Genomic DNA, 20,593 nt, shown 5'->3' with positions numbered 1-20,593 from the left:
AGAAAAGGAGTGGAGAAAGAATCATCACTCCAGGATGCCTGGAAAATATGTAGTTCTTGACTAGGTCTTGGGAAAACAGCCTAGATCATCTCCCAAGGTCCTTTTCAAATTCACGGTTGTTTGAACATTGTAAATTCTAGTGTAGCAACAGGTAGGTTATATGTGATTTATCATTCAATCAATTTTTATTCAGCACCTATTACATACAATGTACTTAATAATATTACAAGGTACTTTTCCCCACCCCCATTCACCCCGGCCAAATGGTGCTGCTGTTCCTACTGGCCACATCCCCACCCAAATGACATCCAAGGCTATGACAGGGAGGTGATGTGACTATTCTGGCTCCAAGCTACTAATTCAATGTTTTTTCACCCTCCCTTCTGCTCGGCAGTATGGTGCAGTGTAACCCTTGCATGACTTCTGTCAACCAGAGGTCTCGTTTCTGATCCTGGCTCTAACACATATAAGCCATGTGGTCTTGAGACTGTGAACTTCAGTTTCTTCATCTATAAAATGGGGGCAATAATACTTTCACTTCCTATCTGATACAGTATTTGTGAGGCACAAATGAGATTTTGTGTATAAAGTGCTTGGTAAACAATAAAACACTTTATAAATGTCAGCTATCATCATCTCTATTATTATTGCTGCTATAATTCTGTCTAGTTTTGAATCATTCCTGAAATTTCACTTTGAGGACACCAATGCCCCCACTCACCTTCCCACCCACCCACCCCCGGACACACAAACTAGTTCCAAAAGGGCTGAAAAGAAGTAACAATGGGGAGCAAAGAGAAAAGCAGATCTTGTTCCATCAGATAGGCTTATCACCAAGACCCGGTGTTGTTGGCCAGCAAAGTGCTTTTGCCCCATTACAGGGAAGTAGACCTCTCCTACTCCTCATTTTCAGCTGGTTACTCCTTTCTGATCTATGCTAAATGCAATGGGGGTTATGACATGATACTGGAGAATCAAGATTGGGTTAATGAGGGTTGTAATGAAAGACAATGCATCCTTATGTAGATAAGCCAAAATACTACTACTGTTGAGGCCAGGTAAAATGGTTTTGAAGCAGGATAAATCCATTTTTTAGAAAAAAGACTGAAAACTCAAAAATCCTGATGATATCCCTGAGAACACTGTAGAGTGTTTTCTAGCTAGCCAGAAGTTAAAATGACCCGGGAAAAGGGAAGTCCCAGATAGCAGGTTAAATATACAAAGGTCCTCCACTCTCATATTTCTCAAATATGGCTCATTCTTTTATGCCCTCACCTGAGCCACGTCAATTTGTGCTTCCTGGTTGGAAACTTGTCTTCTATACTTGGACTGCTTATTATCACACATTGGCAGAGGTGCAGATGTTCCAAACAGGTGTGGCATCTGCAAGGTATGCTGGGCCTCTAAAGCATCTTTATCTCCCCTGGCAAGCACAAAACCCTGTTGTCCCCATCCTCCTACTCCCCCTCCCCCACCAAATCTGGAAGAAAGATGGTACTGTGTGGGAACTCCTCAATGGGAATGGAAAAAGACTCTACAGAAGCATCCAGATGGCAGTTTAACTATGTTCTGAGCCGAGCAGTGAGATTTCCAACAAGTGTGACTAATAGGCATTGGCAAGGACACGAATTTCTTTTGAATTACTGTAACTCTAGCCATTTGCTAAATCCATGGACAACATTTAGGATTTACTAGAGTTGCTACTTGACAGGAGAAATGAAAGAGTTCAGATTTGTTCCAGTTGAGATGGTCCTTCAGTTGCTGCCACTTAAGTCTTCAGTAAAGTTTTTTGCCTCTGAAAATTTATTTATTTGTTATTGAGGAACACTTTGACATTATCATTATAGTAAAAAAAAAAAAGGTCTCTAACTCCTGTAGGTAGCACCAATCAAAGCACTATAGATGAATAGAGAAAATGAGATTGACCAGATAAAGGGGGAAAGGGTGGGGGGAGAGAGGAATAATAGGGTGAATATGGGTGGGTGGGTCTCTCTTCTCTATCTGTCTCTGTCTCTCTGTTTTTGCCTCATTCTCAGAATATGAATCCTGATTGGAGGGAATGAAAATGGATGACCTTTATTTTTGTAGTGGTGAGTATTTGCTTGTATACTGGTATGTTTTCAGAAATGAGCTTGAAATAAACAGGAACATAAAGTAAAAAGGTAAAAAAAAAAAATGCCCCCAAAAGCTAGTGTCTAAAGAGACTTCCTAAAACATCTGATTCTTAAGATCTATCCTGAACTAGAGGGTGAGGGACAGCTGATATTTTGTACCACCTAATACATCTGGGATAGTCTCATACTCTGGAGACAAGAGCTAACTGTAGGGGTTCGACTGAAATGTATCCCTCATAGCTTCTGATAGAAACTGTCAAATGAGAAAACATAGTGAATGGAATAGGAATGCTCTAGAACTAGGGGACTGACCATTTAGAAAGCATAATATAAAGAAAATCAAAGGATATTTGCATGAGAAACCCAGAGTGAAGGTGATTCTACAATCCTAATCTGACAAGATAAAATACTGATGGGAAAAGGATGATGCATTTTTATTTTCTGGGGATTGATTAGAAGTGAGTGAACCATTAACAACTGAATTCTGCAAGAGAAGCCAATTAATAAAACATTTTTAAACATTCAAATTCAAGGATATGGATGGAATTCTGAAGAATTCTCTCATCCCCTCATTTACAGGAACCAATTTTCTAAGACAAGAAAACATTTTCAACTGTAGGTTAGGAAAGAACAGGTTAGTCACATAGCTCTGTCTCTAACTTACCATGTAAAACAGAGCCTATTAACCACATAAAGCTATCATGTCGTTATTTTCTTTGAAGAATTCTAGATAGAAGTCTCAGTTATTTTGGAATTCAAATGTACTTTTCCATATTAATAGTATCTGATCTGGTCTAACAAATCATCTTGTCCCCTCAACTTCAAGATGCTGCCCAAAGTGGAGGTCAGCGTAGAATATTATAGTCAGGTCAGAAGTGATACAAGACACTCTTAAGGTCTCTTTGAAGAAATGTGGAATTGATTGTGAGACAATGGCATAGGAGCATCTAGCATAACGTGCCTCACATCAAAGAAAGCACCATGCTTTATGAGCAAAGCAGAGCTGCTCATTAGAAATGAGAAGTGCAAATTTAGAGACATCTCCAACTCCAAATATTCATGTTGAATATTTGTGCTCAACCTGTGACAGAGCTTCAGGGCCTATACTGACTGATCCCCCATAGTCAGATACACTGTGCCTTGACTCTGACTTAGTGATGTCATTCTGGTCCTCTTCTAACACAAAGGATGGCAAACAACCAACCAACAACCAACTACGGTCCGTGGGTCAATAAGAATTCACTAGGCAGTTACGGAGCACCACATACTGTGCGATTTGTGGGGGTTACAAAGGAAGACAAAAGCTCATGCTTGATAGTGAGAATCCAATCCAATAGGGAGGATACCATGGGGACAATACGTACAAACAAGCTCTATACAGAGAGAAGTGGAAATAATCAACAGAGGGAAAGCATGATCATTAAAGAAGATCAAGAAAGACTTCTTGTAGAAGGCAGAATTTCACTTGGGACCTGAAAGAAGTCAGAAAGCAGAAATGAGGAGAAAGAGTATTCTAGGCATGGGGAAAACTAGTGAAAATGCCCAGAGTCTGGAAGGCATTGTTCAAGGAACAGCAAGGAAGCCAGTGTCACTGTGCTGGAGAGTGTATCGAGGTGCCAAAGGCAGGGAAGATAAGGTGCAAAGAGTCTGGAAAAGTAGCAGGCCCTGGTGTCAACAGCTTTGCAAGTTACATTAGATCCTGGAGGTAACCGAGAGCCACTGGGGGTACCTTGTTAGATATGGGCTGTAGGAAGATCACTTTGACAGCAGAGGGGAGGATGGACTTGAGTGAGGAGAGAACTGAGGCAGGGAGATCAGCCAGCAGACTCCTGCAGTAGGCTAGTGTCTAGCCTGAGGTGATGTGAAGGCCTGAATCAAAATGGTGGCAGTGTCAGAAGAGAGAAGAGGGCATATTTGAGAGATGCTACAGAGGTAAAATGGATAGGCCTCGGCAACAGATTAGATATGAGGGAGTGAAGAGAGAGTGGTAAGGGAAAGTGAGTAATCAAGGATAACACCAAGGTTCAATTCAATTTAATTCAGAAAGCATTTAGTAAAGCCTACCACATGTGAGGTGAACTTGGGTACCTGGGAGGATGGTGTTGCCCTCAAAAGTAACAGGGAAGTTCATGAATGGGAAGTATTTGAGGGTAGAAAGATAAAGAACTCTGCTTTTACATGCTGAGTTTATCATGTCTATGGGACAAACATTTTGAGATTTTAGGAGGTAGTTGAAGATGCAAGAATGGAAGTTAGACAGAGAGGTTAGAATCCTAAGTGGATAAGCTGATTTGAGAATCATCAGCATAGAGATGATAATTGAACCTGACGGAATCCCCAAGTGGTATAGAGAGAAGAAAAGAGGGTCCAGGACAAACATCTGAGGGGTGCTCACAGACAGATGATGTGACCTAGGTGAAGATCCAGCAAAGGAGACTGAGAAAGCTATTTATAACAGGTAGGGGAGAAACAGGAGAAAGCTGTTGTTATTTAGTTATTTCAGTCATGTGTGACTCTTGGTGATACCATCTGGGGTCTTTTGGGGAAAGATACTAGAGTGGCTTGCCATTTTTTTCCTCCAGCCCAATTTACAGATGAGGAAAGTGAGGCAAACAGGGTTAAGTCATTCACCCAGGGTCACACAGCTAGTAAGTGTCTGAGGCCAGATTTGAACACAGCTCTTCCTTACTCAAGTCCCAGCACTCTATCCACCTAACTGCTTCACTAAAACCTAGAAAGAAGAGAGTATCAAGAAGGTGGGGATCAACAGTTTCAAAAGTTACAGAGAGGTCAAGAAGACTGAGGATTGGAAAAGACCATTAGATCTGACAAGAGGTCACTGAGAACATTTAAGGAGCAGTTTCAGTTGAATGATGAAGGGAAACTGTAGGTAGATAAAAGGAGAGTGATAGAGAAGGAACACACAGTAGAGGGCTTTACAGGGAGTCTGACATTCCTTTGATACACAAAAGGGTGAAGAAATACAGGATGACAGCTAGTGGGGATGGATGGATGAAGTGAGGGTTTATTTTTTCAGGATGAGGGAGACATGGGCATGTTGGCAAACAGCAGGGAAGCAGCCAACAGACAAGAAGGAACTGAAGATAAGACTGAGGATAATGGAGGGGGAAATTTGCTGGAGAAGACAGGATGGAATGGGGTACATGTGCATATATAGGGGTTAGTTAGCCTTAGTAAGAAGAGTCACCTCTTCATAGGTAGGTATGAATGAGGCAGGGGTGAATGAGAAAGTGGCAGAAGGCATCAAGGTGATATGACATGAGAAGAAGCAGGTGGAAGAGGAAGCACTCAGAGAAGGCATCCATCTGTTCAGTAAAATGGGAGGCATTCAAGGAGAAGGGGATGGTAGGGGCAGCCATGGGAGGTTTGAGGAGAGGTGAAAGGAGCTGCTGTGGTGAGTGACAAGGTGAATTACAGAGGTGTAAAAGAATTGCCTTCCCAAAGTGAGGGCCCAGTTGAGATTATGTAACAAATTTATAATGGATCCGTCAGACTGACTTTGTGACTTTCTCTAGCTTTGTTCAGCTACAGAGAAAGGAGGAAAAATAAAGGGCCCAAGAGAACAATGCTGAATTCTGAAGGCAAGATTCCATCTGGACTTTAGCAGAATCAACTTAAGCTCCAACAAAACAGATTGAATAATTTCTATTTTCTGCCTAACCACAACTCAAGTTAAACACATTCAGCATTTTCCTTGTGCCCCCTTCTCTGACCAGCTGCCAAAGCGGAAATGCTGATATTGCCTGGAGATGACACACTAGCTATTTCTCAGCAAAGCAAGTTAAACAAATGTTGACCTGAATTTCTATTAATTAAACACTAAGACTCTTCTTCCACAGCTGTGGCTTTGAGCCCTCTGAAGAAGAAAAAATTATAACAAAGCTTTTAAATATAAATATGCATATATGTATATTTGTATATCTACATATATATGAATATACAATCTATGCATTTCTGTGTATATTTAAACATAAGAAAACTTGCTAATCTATACATCTATCTGTTAAGAGCTATTCAGTCTTATTGTGCTCACGCTTGTTGAAGAATGAATGAAACTAAACTGTGTGTAATAGTTTCCTGGCAATCAGGTGTTAATCATTGAAGAGGGGTTAAGAGATGTGCTTCTAAATCAGCTATATAGCCCAAAGACTTGACTAAGGAGATAGACTTTTAAAAAGTCATGTAAAACTCCCACATGGAAAGAGGAAGAAAACAAGGTTGAAGTCTTGTTGAAACAAATCCATAAAACACAGAAAGTTTAAATAGAAAAAGTCCTATTTTAAGCACTATTCACAAAGTACAAGCACAATCACTGTTACTGAAAGGCCTGTATAAGAACAAGAGTTGACACCATGCTGTTATGGTGAAGTTATTGTATTTCATCACTGTGTTCTAAATTTACCAGCATTTCCTTCAACCCTTTATTTGCTCATATCGGAAACAAGAAGAGAATATTTAGTATTTAGAGAAGCTGATTCAAAGGCTTCTATTTCCAATGGAGTAAAAAGATATAATAATATCAACAATAATAATTTGGCATTTCTGATGACACTTTAAGGTCTGTGGAGGGCCACAGAAGCTAGGAGATACAGAGGATATAGAATGCTAGACCTGGAGTCAGGAAGATTTGAGTCCATATCCTGCCCAAGACATTCCTAACTGTGTGACTTTGGGCAAATGTCTTAACTCTTAGCCTCAGTTTCATCATATTTAAATTGGGGATATAATAACACCTGCTGCCATGGTTTTGGGGGAGGGGGAGAAGAAAATGAGATAACATTTTAAAGCACTTTAAACACTATATAAAGGCTATATAAATTTAAAACACTACACAAATACTATTATTGTTATTATTAACTCATTAAATCTTTATAAGAACCCTGGGAGGCAGGTGCTCTTAATATTCCCCATTTAACAGATGATGAAACTCAGACACAGAGAGCTCAAGTGATCAGCTAAAGGTTGCACAGCCAGTGAATATCTGAGGCAGAATCAGAACTCAGGTTTTCTTGACTCCAGGTCCAATGCTTTATCCACTGCACCACTTAACAGCTTCTACAGAAAAGACGAGTTAAAGAAGAATAAAGCTGATATTGAATGGAGGCTGGACTATATACTTCTCTTCCACAGTAATCAAGCAGGAAATCAATGAAATGTCAAAGTAACAATGAGTGTTAACATTAAAAGTTAACAAAAAGTTAACTTTTGAGGGAGATCACAGTATAAAGGAAAAGGAAGTAAAGAAGTAGGGCAAAAAGTATAGCTCATTCAAAGACTGAACTGCTCCAACATCAAGAAAAATGATCCCTTTCTACCTCTCTTATTGAACCGCTAGAGAAGAGATGTCTCTCCTCTACTCCTCTCTCCCTTCCTCTACCCTCCTCTTCTTTTCTCCTCTTCCTCTCTCTCTCTCTCCTCTTCCTCTCTCTGTCTCTCTCCTCTTTCCCCCCTCTTCTTCTATCTCCATCTCCCAAGCTGCTACATTTGTGTAACACAGTCGATGGTTCAGGACAGTATGTCCAAAACCTTGGCAAACTGGAAAGAACAAAGATGCTATGCTTTAGTTCCATCTGTTTAAATAACTAGGTTTAAATAAGCTATTTTGCCGCCGTAGGTCTCAGTTTTCTCATCTGTAAAAAAAATGAGGGGATTGGACTAGGTTAGGAGTGGGGAAACCTGCAGCCAGTAGGCCACATGTGGTCTTTTAGATTCTTGGGTGTGGCTTTTTCATTAAGTCCAAGTTATATGGAACAAATCCTTTTATTAAGGGGATGTGTTCTGTGAAGGACACACATGAGGACCTAGAGGGCCACATGTGGCCTTGAGGCAACAAGTTTCCTACCCTTGACTAGGTGCTATCTAATGACCCTTTTAACTCGAAATTCTATGATTCAATGATAGAAAAAGACATTCTCTAATTAATAAGTAGTAAAAGGAGATGAATAGTTCTTAAAAAAGAATAGCAAACTATTAAAAATAATCTGAAAGACTGTCTCCCAATTATTAATGAGAGAAATGAAAATCAAAACACCTTTGAGATTTTATCTCACATCCAGCAAATTGCCAAAAATGACAAAAGATGAGAATATTCACCATTGGGGGGTTTGAGGAAAGATAGGCACACTAATACATTGTGAAATGGTCCATCCATTATAGAAAGCAATTTGGAATTATGCTAAGAAAGTGATTAAAATATCCGTATGCTATGACTCAGAGATCTCACTGATTTACAGTATATAGACAGATACATGTGCATATATATACACACTACATATATGTATATATCTATACACACGTATACATACACACATATACACACACTATGAAGAAGTCAATAATAAAAAGGTGCTAGACGTTAGATTAAGATGAATGTTAAGTGTTCTAGAGGAGCCTAGTTTTCACTCATATACTCTAGAGATAACCTAAAGAAGGCACCAGACTGAATGAATAAGGATCAAGAAATCCCAAGAGAAATATCAATAAGCTAGTTTCCCCACCAGCCTGTCACAGTGCTGGCAGCATCTGAAGTGAGGTCCCCCCGGGAAAGCCAACAAAAGTTCTGGTAAACAAGTGTGACTAGGGAGGGTCTGGGGGATGGAAGCCCATGGCAGTGCCCTGACTTGACAGCATATGGTGATGGGGTGAGAGTGGGGGAGCAGAAGGTGAAATCTGGCAGAAATGGCCTGACTGGGGAGGCCCCAAGGGGGATGGAAGCAGAACCCAGTCAAAGGAATACCAACCACTACCCTGTGACAAGGGACCCGCAGATATGTGAGCAGATATAAACGGAAATAACACAGAAAATCACAATCAGGACCAAAGGGCCTGACCGCACCACTGAAGAGTGAGGCTGGGGACTGAGCTTGGATCTGACACAAAGTTGCAAATCAAGAATTATAACTAGAGTTAGGAATGGGCAGACACTGAACACCAAGAAGAAATATTTTTGATTTAACATATTATAAAAAGTAGAAGTCAGAAAAGAAGAAAGAAGAGAAAGTAACTCTACAAGTACAAAAAAGGAGAAAAATAGCTTGGTCACAAGAACTGAAAGAGTACCTGAAGTAACAATGCAAGAAATCTAAGGAATGAAATAAGAGCTCTGGAAGAAAGAATTGGAAGGAGAACAAATGAGGTTTTTTTTTAAAGTAGAAAAAGAAAAAATCAATTATTTGATGAGACAAGAAATGGTAGAACAAAACAAGGGGGAGGGGATGCAAGGCACCAACTGTACAAAACAACTAATCTTGAAAAGGTAGCAAAGAAAGACATGCTAAGAATTGCTTTATTCTCTGAAAACCGTGACCAAAAAAAAAGTTCAAAATTCAACATTTTTTTTGTTCCTACTGTTGTTATTCAATCATATCTAACTCTTCATAACCCCTTCTTGGGTAAAACACTAGAGCGGATTGCCATTTTCTTTTACAGCTCATTTTACACATGAGAAAACGGAGGCAAATAGGGTTAAGTAATTTGTCTATGGTCACATAGCTAGTAAGTGTCTGAGGACAGAACTGAACTCACAGAGATAAGTTTTCCTGACTCCAGGTCCAGCACTCTATCCACTCTGCCATCATATTTTGAGAAATTATAAATGAAAGTTGCCAGACTTACTACAATTCAAGGGGCAAAGAAAAAGTAGAGTAAATCTCCTGAAAAGGTGATCTCTGAAAGAAACCCCAAAGTGAAAATTCCGAGGAATGTCACAGAACAGGACAAAGACAAAAAAAGTGATAAACAACAAGAAAGAAAAGTAGCAAAATCACCCAATAGATGACAACAACAAGTTGAAAGGAGAGAAAACATTGGAATATGATACTTCAAAAGACAAAGGTTTATTACAACAAGGAAAAATTTACCCTGCAAGATGAAATAAAATTGTACAAGGGGAAAAATAGTCCTTTAATGAAAGAATTCCAAGCATTCCTGCTAAAACAGATTTCCTGTTGAACACTTATCTGCATGCAAACATGAAGTCATGGAAAACAAAGAAATCCAGCTGCTTCTGCAATAGCTAATGGGCAATAAATGCTGCTCAATGAAAATACATACCAAGTAATGAATCTTAGAGGTGAAACAAAGAGACTGAAACTTCTACATAGAAAAGTACTTTGGCTATATTAACCAGGATGTGAAAGAGGGAGACTGGAAAATTTCTCCTGGAGCTTGCTCTAAGTCCAGGAATTAGCATATTGACTCTATTAATAGAGAAGCAGAATACTCAACAAAGAAGGAACTAGGATTAGAACAGGGTGGCTCCTCAAACACCCATCAGAAAGTACTGACACAACATGTTAAGAGGCAGTGGGCTGTGGTAGTATAAGAGAGGTAAGCATCCTCTAAGGAGGTACACCCCCAGGATTGTGCGGGTGGAGCGAAGCGGACAATTTCTTTATCATTAAAAAAGAAAGGCATGTGACAGTACAAAGAGCAGCTGATTTGGACTCAGAGAATCTGAGTTCAAATCCTGGCCCTTTCACTTACCCATAATGACCTTAGGCAAGTCAATTTGCATTTTTTTATTTCTGTTCCATCATCTATAAATTGAAGTTGGACACAGTGATCTTTAAGATTCTTTCTGGTTCCAAGTATATGATTGATTACATGCCTAACCACAGTGGGAACTAAGATTAGAACCTAGAGACTGAGGCCCGTAAGACTTTTCTGAAAGTACCAAATGCTAAACAGTGGATTGTGGTAGGTAAGAGAAGCCAGGATCCTTTAGGGTAGATATGGATAAGAGTTTTCTGAAAGTGTCCAAGAACACCTAATTTCTTTACCTAGAAAAAGAAAATCAACAGAGTAAAAGGTAAACTGTGAGACTTAAAAACATGAAAATGCAGATATGAATCTTAATTCTGATGCTTGTTAGCTGTGTGACTGTGCATAAGTCTCTAAGTTTCCTCAAGTATACAGTGGAGGTAATACTGCAGTGATTACTTCGACGAATTGTTGACAGAAATGTATGCAGAGCACTGTGTACATCCTAGAGAACTCCATGAGTGTAAAAGCTGTGGCCATCATCATTATTCTACCCCATCTAACCCCTACATGGCTTTGCAATCGCTTTCTCATGCCAGGAAATGCACTCCTACTCCATCTCTGCCTCTTAGAATCAATCACTTGTTCTGGTTAAGATTCTGTTCAAGTGACCCTTTCTACAGCAAGCCTTTCTTGTTCTGTTAGCGTCTTCTTCCCCACCCAATTTTTCTTTGAATTTCTTTGTATTTCCTTTGTATAGATGCTAGCCTTAATCTCTTCTCCCTTAATACTATTTTACTTGATGATCTCATCAGCTTTCCTGGATTCAATTATTATTTCTAATTCTGATGATTCTCAGATCTACTTTTCCAACTCTAACATGGGGCAGCCAAGTAGTGCAGTGCCAGGCCTCTGCTCTATCAGGCAAAGGTGAGCAGGCACTGAATTCCAGCTATAGGCAATGGCCAGGGTAAAGGCACAGAGATGGGAAATAAAGTAGTGTGTATGAGTAACAGAGAGAAGACCAGTCTGACTGAACTGCAGACTGTGGCCATGTCCAGTGAGTCTGGAAAGATAGGTCAGGAAAAGGTTGTGAAGGGCTTTAAAAGCTAAACAGAGGAGAGACCAGAGGGAGACTACCCGAGTAGAGAAGAGAGAATCAGAATTATAATTAAAGAAAATCACCTTAGTAGCACTATGGAGGATTGACTAGAGTGGGAAAGACGAGGCAAGAAGGCCCCTTAGGAATATGTTATAATAATACAGGGGAAATGAACAGGGAGCTGAGTTAACCAAGAGGAAATATATAGAGGAAGAAGAGATGAGGGCCAAGGAACAAGGCTTGGGAAGCACCAAAAATAGGGGTTATCATATTAGTAATTATCCCTCAAAAAAAGACTGAGAATGAACGGTCAGCCAGGCTGAAGGAGAGCCAGGAGAGAGTGGGATCATGAAAACCTAGACAAGAGTACTGAGGTGGGGGCTCTGCCCACCCAAAAACTGTTGGGGTTTTATGATGCGTTGTGGTGGAACCATCTCAAAAAATTCAGAGTCAGACCCCCTCTAATCCAAGTATAGGTGTTTATTGAGATGGTAGCCTCTCATGAAGCAGGCTAAGTTCCAAGAGGAGCCAACAACTTCAGAGAAAGCAAGATGGATTTTTATAGGGTAAGTATGCAATTATATAACAGAAATCAGGAATATTCAAAAGGCAGAAGGGGTTTGTTAAGGGATTAGGTAATGAAGGAGGGTCCCATCTATGTTTCTGTGGTTAAACATTCTGGTCATGCAGCCCTCCAACTGGCTAGCTATTGCTGTCCTGTCGGGTCAAGATAGATAGTTAGGTATTGTGGTCCTGTTTTGGGCTAGATGGATGATGCGATTGTGACTGAATACAAGAACACACCTGTTTCTACGGGAATGGGTCTGGGGGCAATGACTAGGTAAAGGCAGTAGCTGGGTCACCCTCACATGGACACAACTGCTGTTTCTGTGGGAACTAAGAGTTCAGGAACACATCTGTTATTCCAGTGAAGAGTAAGGCATGCATGAAGAAGTTAGGACATTGGTAGCGGAGCTAGTTAGGTACAGTGGGCCTGCTGTCTAGTGGGGTCAGGGCTATAATGAAGTTAGAATATTGAGGCTGGGGGCAGCTTTTTTAGGATTCCATCAAGAGTATTCAGGAGGAAAAGGTAGTAAACAGTGTCAAATATAGCAAATAAGTCTAGAAGTATAAAGACTAAGAAAAGACCATTGGGTACAACAATTAAGAGATCATTGTTAACAATGAAGAGGGCAGTTTCAGTCAGTCATTCAACAAGGCTTCATTAAGCACTTTGTGCCAAGCATTGTACCAAATGCTGGGGATCCACGGAAAAGGCAAAAATGTGGTCCCTGCCTGTAGAAAGCTCAAACATTCCAAAGGTGGAGATAACCTGGCTCCATTCACCACTCTCCAGAATTTTCTACCTCCTTGACAGCAGAATTCTCACCCCGAAGATGCCTCTGCCATGAGGCCCTATTCTAAACAGTGCACCTTCATACGTGCCCAGGCCAGGCTGTCTCTCCAGACTCCCCTTCTCACATGCTCTCTGCCTTACCATTTCCCCCCTCCTCACTTTTCCCACCTTGACTTTATGTGTTCTATCCCCCCATTAGAATGAAAGCTTCTTGAACAAAGAGACTTTTTGTTTGTATTTGGAGCCCCAGCACTTAGCACAATGTCTGGCACATAATATGTAATGAAGCTCCTCTCTGTCTCTCTCTGTCTCTGTCTCTCTGTCTCTCTCTCTCTCTTGGGAGAGAATCTCAGAGGGAAGTCATGTGGAGGAAAAAAGGGATGGAGATGAAGAAAGCCCTTGTCTAGGGATCTGAGTTGAGTCTTGAAGAATCCAGAGAAGCAGAAGGTAGAACAAAGGAGGGAGAGCCTTTCAGGCATGGGGGGAGAGTCAACAGAAAGTCACAGAGTGGGGAGACAGAATGTTCTCTTACGTAAGGAAGAGTAAGAAGGCCAGAATTGCTAGACTGTATGAATGGGAGTAAAGGACAAGAAGATTTGAAAGGGAGGAAGGAGCCAAGTCATGAAGAGTTACAAATGCTAATGAGGATTTTATATTTGATCTTTGAGGTAACAGGGAGCCACTGGATTTTACTAATAAGATGACATGATCATTAGCTTTGTTTTTTTTAAAGTTTCACTTAAGTCAGACTATAGAAAGTTGAGAAGCAGATGAGAGGAGAAAAAATAGAGGGATCAAGGGGATTTTCTAGGAGTTTGACTGTGAAAATGAAGAGAGATATAGAATAAAAAGATAAGGCTGTCTAGTGAAGTTTAATTTTAAGGATGGAGTGACTTGGCCCTGTTTGTAGCTGTAGGGAAGGAACCAGTAGATAGCTAAAATAGAAGATTAAAGAGAGAAGGGGTGATTGCCAGGGCAACCTATTTTACCCCTGGAAAGCTTGAATTCTTAGGAAGTATTTCTTTATGTTGTTTCATGGAGTGAAAAAATAAAACTGATGTGGAGAATTTATAGGAAGACAAGAGCTGTGTAGGATGGGTGGTCATGGATGCATTGCAGTGAGCATCTTGGAGGGAACTTCCAATCCATGAGATAGCATACAGTTGAGTATGAATCTTTATAGTGAGCTGAAGTCTATCTTGTTGTAATCAGTTCTACTTTTGACCTTTGGGATCAAGGAGAACAAGTCTAATGCCTCTTTCAAAGCTTTCAAATTTTTGAAGGAAGTTAATACACATAAATACTTTTATAAACTATCAAACAGCTACACAGATGTGAACTATTACTATATGTATTGGTCAAAAATATTTAGGCCAAGTAACTGCTTCCCAGGAAGTAAAACGAGAACCTAATGACTTCAGTAAATAGTAAAAGCAAACGTGATCATACCTACATTTAGAAGATCACTTGGGCACCCACTGAGTGGAGAATGGACTAAAGTGGGAAGAGACAAAGCCTAGAGACCAACCAGAAGGCTAGTATGATAGTCTAGCTGCAAAATGATGAGAGCCTGCATGTGGGTTATGGCTGCAGGAATAGAGAGAAGGGGATATATACAAAGAATGTTGTGAAGGGAAAAACAAGACTTGGAAACAGACCAGATATGTGGACTCAGTGACAGTAAGGAGTGGACAACAACACTAATGTTGTGAGAGTTCTACTTTGGACATGGAGAGCTTGAGATGCCTATAGGATATATAGCTCAAGATGTACAGCAGGCAACTGGTGATGCAAGACTGTAGGATACAAGGTTAAGGTTAGATAAATCTATCTGGGAATCATCTCTTAAAGATGATAACTAGAACTTTGGAAGTGGATGAGATCAACAAGTATGACAATATAGAAAGAGAACAGAGGAGGGTCCAGGATAGAGCCTTGGGGACACTCACATTGGGTAAGCATGACGTGAAGGAATATCCAACAAAAGAGACAGAGAGGGAACAGTCATAAAGGTAAGAAGAGAACCACAAAAAAAAAAAAACCCCGCAGAATAATGGGCAATGAAAACAAAGGAAACAAGCGTTTATTAAACAGGCACTGTGCTAATTACTTTAAAGTATTTATTTCACTTGATCCTCACAGCAGTCCTGGAAGGTAGGTGCTGTTATAGCTGAGGACATTAAAGCAAATAGCGGTTAAGTGACTTGCTCAGAGTCACACAGCTAGTAAATTTCTGAGGCCACATTTGAACTCAGATCTTTCTGACTCTGAATTCAGTGCTCTACCCAGTGGACCAAAGAGAGGTCAAAAAAGAATGAGGATCAAGAAGAGGTCATATGGCTATTAAGAGGTCATTGGAGGTGGCACAGTGAATACAGCACCAGCCTTGGAGTCAGGAGGACCTTAGTGCAAACCCGAATTAACTTACTAGCTGTGTAACCTTTGGCAATTCAGTTAACCCCAACTGCCCTGCCTTCTCCCCTCCAAAAAAAAAAAAAGCACAAGAAAAAAACTAAACTAAAAAAAAAAGAGATCATTGGGAACTTTGGATAGAATGGCTTTGACTGAACGATGAAGTTGGCAGCCAAACTAAAAAGGTTTAAAAGAGATTAAGAAGTAGAAGCACTGACTGCAGATGGCTTTCTGAAGAAGGTTATTCACAAAAAGGAAGAGAAATATAGTATGACAGCTATTCAGGAGGTAGAAGGGAAGGTAATGACCAGTGAGTGGACAGTTTGTTCATCATTATGGGAAGGTACAGATTTTCAAGGTCCATAGGGCTTTGGTTTCAGAGTGAAGTCCTTTCAGGACCTTAAGCAGTTCAGGCAAGGGAACAAGTACTTGGAGTCAAAGGAATACTTTAAGTCTCCTTTCCCTTCAAAGCAGGAGAACTGGCTAGTGACTTGATAGAACGGCATTTCTCCTTTTTCTTAGAATGGCGTTTGGTGGTTAAGGATTATAATGTATAGGGAAAGGTGGAATGATAACAGATTATAATCAGATAAAGGAAAGAAAGAGAATTGAGCAGGTTTTAACTGAATTATGGATATAGAAGAGTAAAGCCCAGAGAAATGACTGTTCATTGAAGTTTAGGGGTGAAGCAGGCCAGCATGGAGATGGGAAGGAGGAACAATTTTCTAGAATGAAGCACGTCAATGCCCAGGAACAATTAGTCTGTGTTGCCACATTCCCTCTAGTCCTCATGGGGACTTTCTGGTACTCACCTGAGGGCATTCAACTCGTCATTGGACACAAAGAAGCTCTGATCAACTGTACCAGTCTGAGACTTCAGGATTTTCAGCTCTACATCCAGCTAAAAGAGAAAATACCAAGGAAGGAAGATGAGTTAAGATGCTGGTGATTACTTCCAGCCCACATTCCAGCAAAGAAGAGACAAGCTCAAAGAGTACTCTTGATAAATGTCCCAAATGTCTCTCTACATCTCAAACCCTGTACTGCGGACTCTGAAAAAACAAAACAACAACTCACATTTCTTAGGGTGGGCAGAAAATCACATTGCTGTAAACAGAGAAACAAAGATTCTAAAAACCAGATCTTAAATCCACCCCAGTCAAATTCAAGTTCTTTCCCTTCTTTAAAATGCCAGTGACAAAATTAATTCCTTTTTTGTGTGGTTCCAAGAGCTCACACTTTCAAATCTAGATAACTTTTGGAAGACTAAGGGAGTAACTGTTTTCACATGCCTCCAACTAGATTGGAAGACAAACTACTTCAAACTCATCATTTAATCTATTCACATTAACCAGAGTTAATCTGGTCATAGGACTGTCATAAAACTAAAAAACTGAGCTACTGTTCTACTCATGTTACAATCAATGGAAGTCAGCTTGAGATGGACCAAGAACAAGTCACTATTCTAATACCGTTCTTTTATATTTGATATTCGGTGTACTATTGCACAGGTGGATAAGGGGTTAGCTTTTTGTAACTGAACAAAAGTAGCAAAATGAGCTTATTTCCTATAGACTGACTGACAACATCGTTGAGATAAATGAACAGCAGGAAGTATGACAGGGATGATCTGTACTTCATCCTCTTCCCATGGAGGTTTGATTTACTACATGAGGTCTCTCTGTTTTGAGAGCTTTTCTATTACAAGAAGTTTGGAGCTTACGCGTATTCAGCACAGCAACATCTAGAAAAAATGCTCCTGAATTTTTATAGGCAACTGTGGAGAAGCAGGTTTGTCTGTGATGATGTTCTACTACAAATTATTGGCTGATTTCTGAATGACATTCTGAAGTTTATATTTGTAAGCTGGAGTTATTTTATCTGTTGGTTTATAGAGAACCTCGGGTATGTAATTCTTGAAATTGGAAATTATCTTTCTAGGTATTTGGTAAGTAGTATGTTTTTGTAATCCATAGTGCTATGAACTTTTATTTAACAATAACTGCTAGGAAAAATGGACAGTAACCTGGCAGAAATCAGGTTGAGAGGAACACTCTATATCATACACCAAGATATAAGGTATTATCAAAAGCAGATTAGAAGAGCAAGGAAGGAATTACATTTCAGATCTATAGATAGGAAAAGAGTTCATGACTAAATAAGCAATTGAGACGACTGCACAAAATATAATGAATGATTCTGATTAAGTAAAATTTTTTATAATTTTATACAAACAAATCTAGTGTAGTTAAAATTAGGAAGGAAACATAAATGGGGGGCAGAACTTACCAACTAGTTTCACTGATAAGGGTCTCACATCCAAAATATATAAAGAAATTATTCAAGTTTATAAAACTAAGAGCCATTCCCTAATAGATAAATGATTAAAAGATGAATAGACATTTTTCTAAGGAAGAAATCCAAGCTCTCCACAACCATGTGAAAAAAAATGATATAAATCATTAAGAAATGCAAATTTAAACAACTTTGAGATTCTACTTCATGTCCATCAGACTAACACAAGTGCCAAAAAAGGAAAATGACAAATACTAGAGGGGTTACAAGAAAACAGGCACATTAGTGCAATGTTGATGGAGCTCTGAATTGGTCTGGCAATTCTGGAAAGCAATTTAGAACTATGCCCCCAGAGTTCCTAACTGTGCATATCCTTTGACCCAGATATACTATTACTAGGACTACACCACAAAGAGATCAAAGAGGGAAGAAAAGGATTTATATGACCAACAGTATTTATAGCAACTCTTTTTTTTGGAGTAACCAAAAGTTGGAAAATAACAGACTGTCCTATTAGGGAAGGGCTAACCTAATCATGATATATGCGTGTATGTGTGTATGCATATATGTATAGATATATATGTGTGTGTAAGATAATACTATGCCATAAGGACTGATAAAAATGGATAGTTTCAGAAGACAGTGATAAGATTTCTACAAAGTGACACAGAATAAATGGAGAAGAACTAGAACAACTTATCCAATGACCTCAATATTATACAGAAAAATATCTTTGAAAGACCTGAGAACTCTAATCAATGTGGTAACAAATTAGGAATCCAGAAGTCTAAACCTGAAAAAAATGATACTTTCCTTCCAGAAAGGAGATTAACTTAAAATGCAGAAAGACATACATTTGAGCATGAACAATATGAGAACTTGTTTTGTTGGATTATATATGTTTATGATCAGGGTTTTATTTTTCATTTTGTTGTTGTTATTTATTGGGTTAGAAGGTAGTAGTAGAAACAGATTACAAAGGCATCTAAAATAAAAATATTTAAAAATATATAAAGGGGAAAGAGTTAGATTGGTGGGGGGAACCTTGGGGTGATATGTTCCATGGTTTCTTCCCTTTCTCTGAAAACCTGAAGAGTTTTCTGTAATTCTAGTGGAATGACAATCCACTCCATTTCTGTAAAGACATCTGCATGACAACCACTCATCAGATGATTTTTTTGTTGACATTTTGTTTTGTTTATGTGGCTAGTGCCCACGTCGGATCTTTTGGTTTCATGAGCTGTTTCACATGCTCACTCCAGAGGTCAAGAAATATTGGTTATTGTAACTGTGATGATTATCTTCAACATTATCTCAATGTCATCATTTCTGACGGGGTTCAATGACTGGTGCAAAGACAGGTGACTATGTGGCTATAATGCTCAGATTGAGCACCCTATGCATTATCCCTTGGAAGTTATGAGCTTCACTGTTCATCTATCACCCATTACTTCCCCCATAATTAACATGCTTCTGTCTCCTATTTTTGGCCATTCAAGGAAAGACAGATGGGATCATACTTGTATCAGAGAGGACTATGGCAAGGTGCTCTGCCAGTAATTCACACGCCACTGTGATAAGTTTGAGAAGCAACAGTTTCAGTCAACTCCCTTGATATAACTGTTCTGTCATTAATTACACTAATGGTCTTTGTATATTTATGTTCCTGCACCTGGCATATATAGGCATTTAATGTTTACTAATTGAACGATGGTTAATTCAACAATGGTGTACAGGTAGTGCTATCTTACTGTTGCAGAGGCCATAGCAAAAATATTCATAATAATAGCTCTTATTTCTATAACACTTTGTAGTTAATATTTTTTTTCATTATAATGACACTAAGTTGGGAATATAAATTGTAGTATCCCAATATAAATAAGGAAACTGAGGCTTAAAGCCCAGGTACAAACCCAAATTTTCTGGCTCCAAGTTTAGTGCTCTTCGCACTATACCATGCTAACTCAATTAAATTCATCATTTATCAACTGTTTACTCCATGCAAAGGGCTGTGCTAGGAGCTGAAACTCTGGGATAAGCATGCCCAGGATGCCAATCTTTGTTTGCTGAACACAAAGAAAACAATGCTTTAGTATTTGTAGTGTTTTGAGAATGGAGAGAGATTCCTCCTATAGAGAAATCAGGACGTGTCAAAAGAGGAGCCTTGGTTCATTTCTGCATTTCATCTTTCCTGGGTCTATAGAAATGACATTAATCCTGAAGCACACTGCTGCATCTCATTCAGGAAGCAGAAATTCTGAATGAAAACGTTTGCTTCATAGCATCTTTTAAATATTTAAATTTTTATTGTGTCAAAACTGTCATCAGAGTAGACAGAAAGATTAAACAAACTTTTTATTGAACTAATCAGGGCTTGCAGCTTGAGAGTTTAAGACAGGGAAACCAGTCTTAGAAAATGTTCACCTTGTCTGACACAACACACTCCAGACCCTAGAGTTATGCCAAGAACTCAGGACCCTCTCTAAAAGAAACAATTCTATTAGATTACATTCTTTTTACTCCCTTCCATCCTCACAGATGGACCATCTCAATTGTAGACTGACCCTTTACGAATACCTTATAATTATTTAGATAGAAGCTTATTAGGAGGAGTAATAATAGCTTGTTGCCTAGGAAATCAGCCCTGGATAAGCAGGACTTTTCAAAAAGCTTCATACTCTACTGCTGAGGTAGTTTGCAAATCATCATTAATTAATAGGCAAGAAATAATTTTGTAATTTGTTTCTTCCAACTTTCCAAGTAAGAGAAGGAATGAATGGCTTTGAGACTCACCTACATTTAAAAGAGGCC

The 20,593-nt window shown here is 39.3% G+C and overlaps 1 protein-coding gene across 3 annotated transcripts in view; it reads right to left on the bottom strand.

Annotated features, from left to right (window-relative positions):
- The window catches only part of MAD1L1 (mitotic arrest deficient 1 like 1), an 865,451-nt gene that overhangs the window by 355,112 nt on the left and 489,746 nt on the right, over positions 1 to 20,593 (bottom strand). For all 3 annotated transcript variants that reach the window (XM_069084812.1, XM_069084813.1, XM_069084814.1), the window contains one exon: positions 16,300 to 16,388. In XM_069084812.1, the coding sequence (XP_068940913.1) occupies positions 16,300 to 16,388 (89 nt within the window). The remainder of the gene's footprint in view (positions 1 to 16,299; positions 16,389 to 20,593) is intronic.

This window comes from Petaurus breviceps, unplaced genomic scaffold (genome assembly GCF_028583685.1).
Source record: "Petaurus breviceps papuanus isolate PSGF00001 unplaced genomic scaffold, PetGlider_PUasm1.0 175, whole genome shotgun sequence".
Classification (NCBI taxonomy): Eukaryota; Metazoa; Chordata; class Mammalia; order Diprotodontia; family Petauridae; genus Petaurus; species Petaurus breviceps.
Note: the sequence above shows the minus strand (reverse complement) of the source record. Positions and strands in the feature narration are given on the sequence as shown.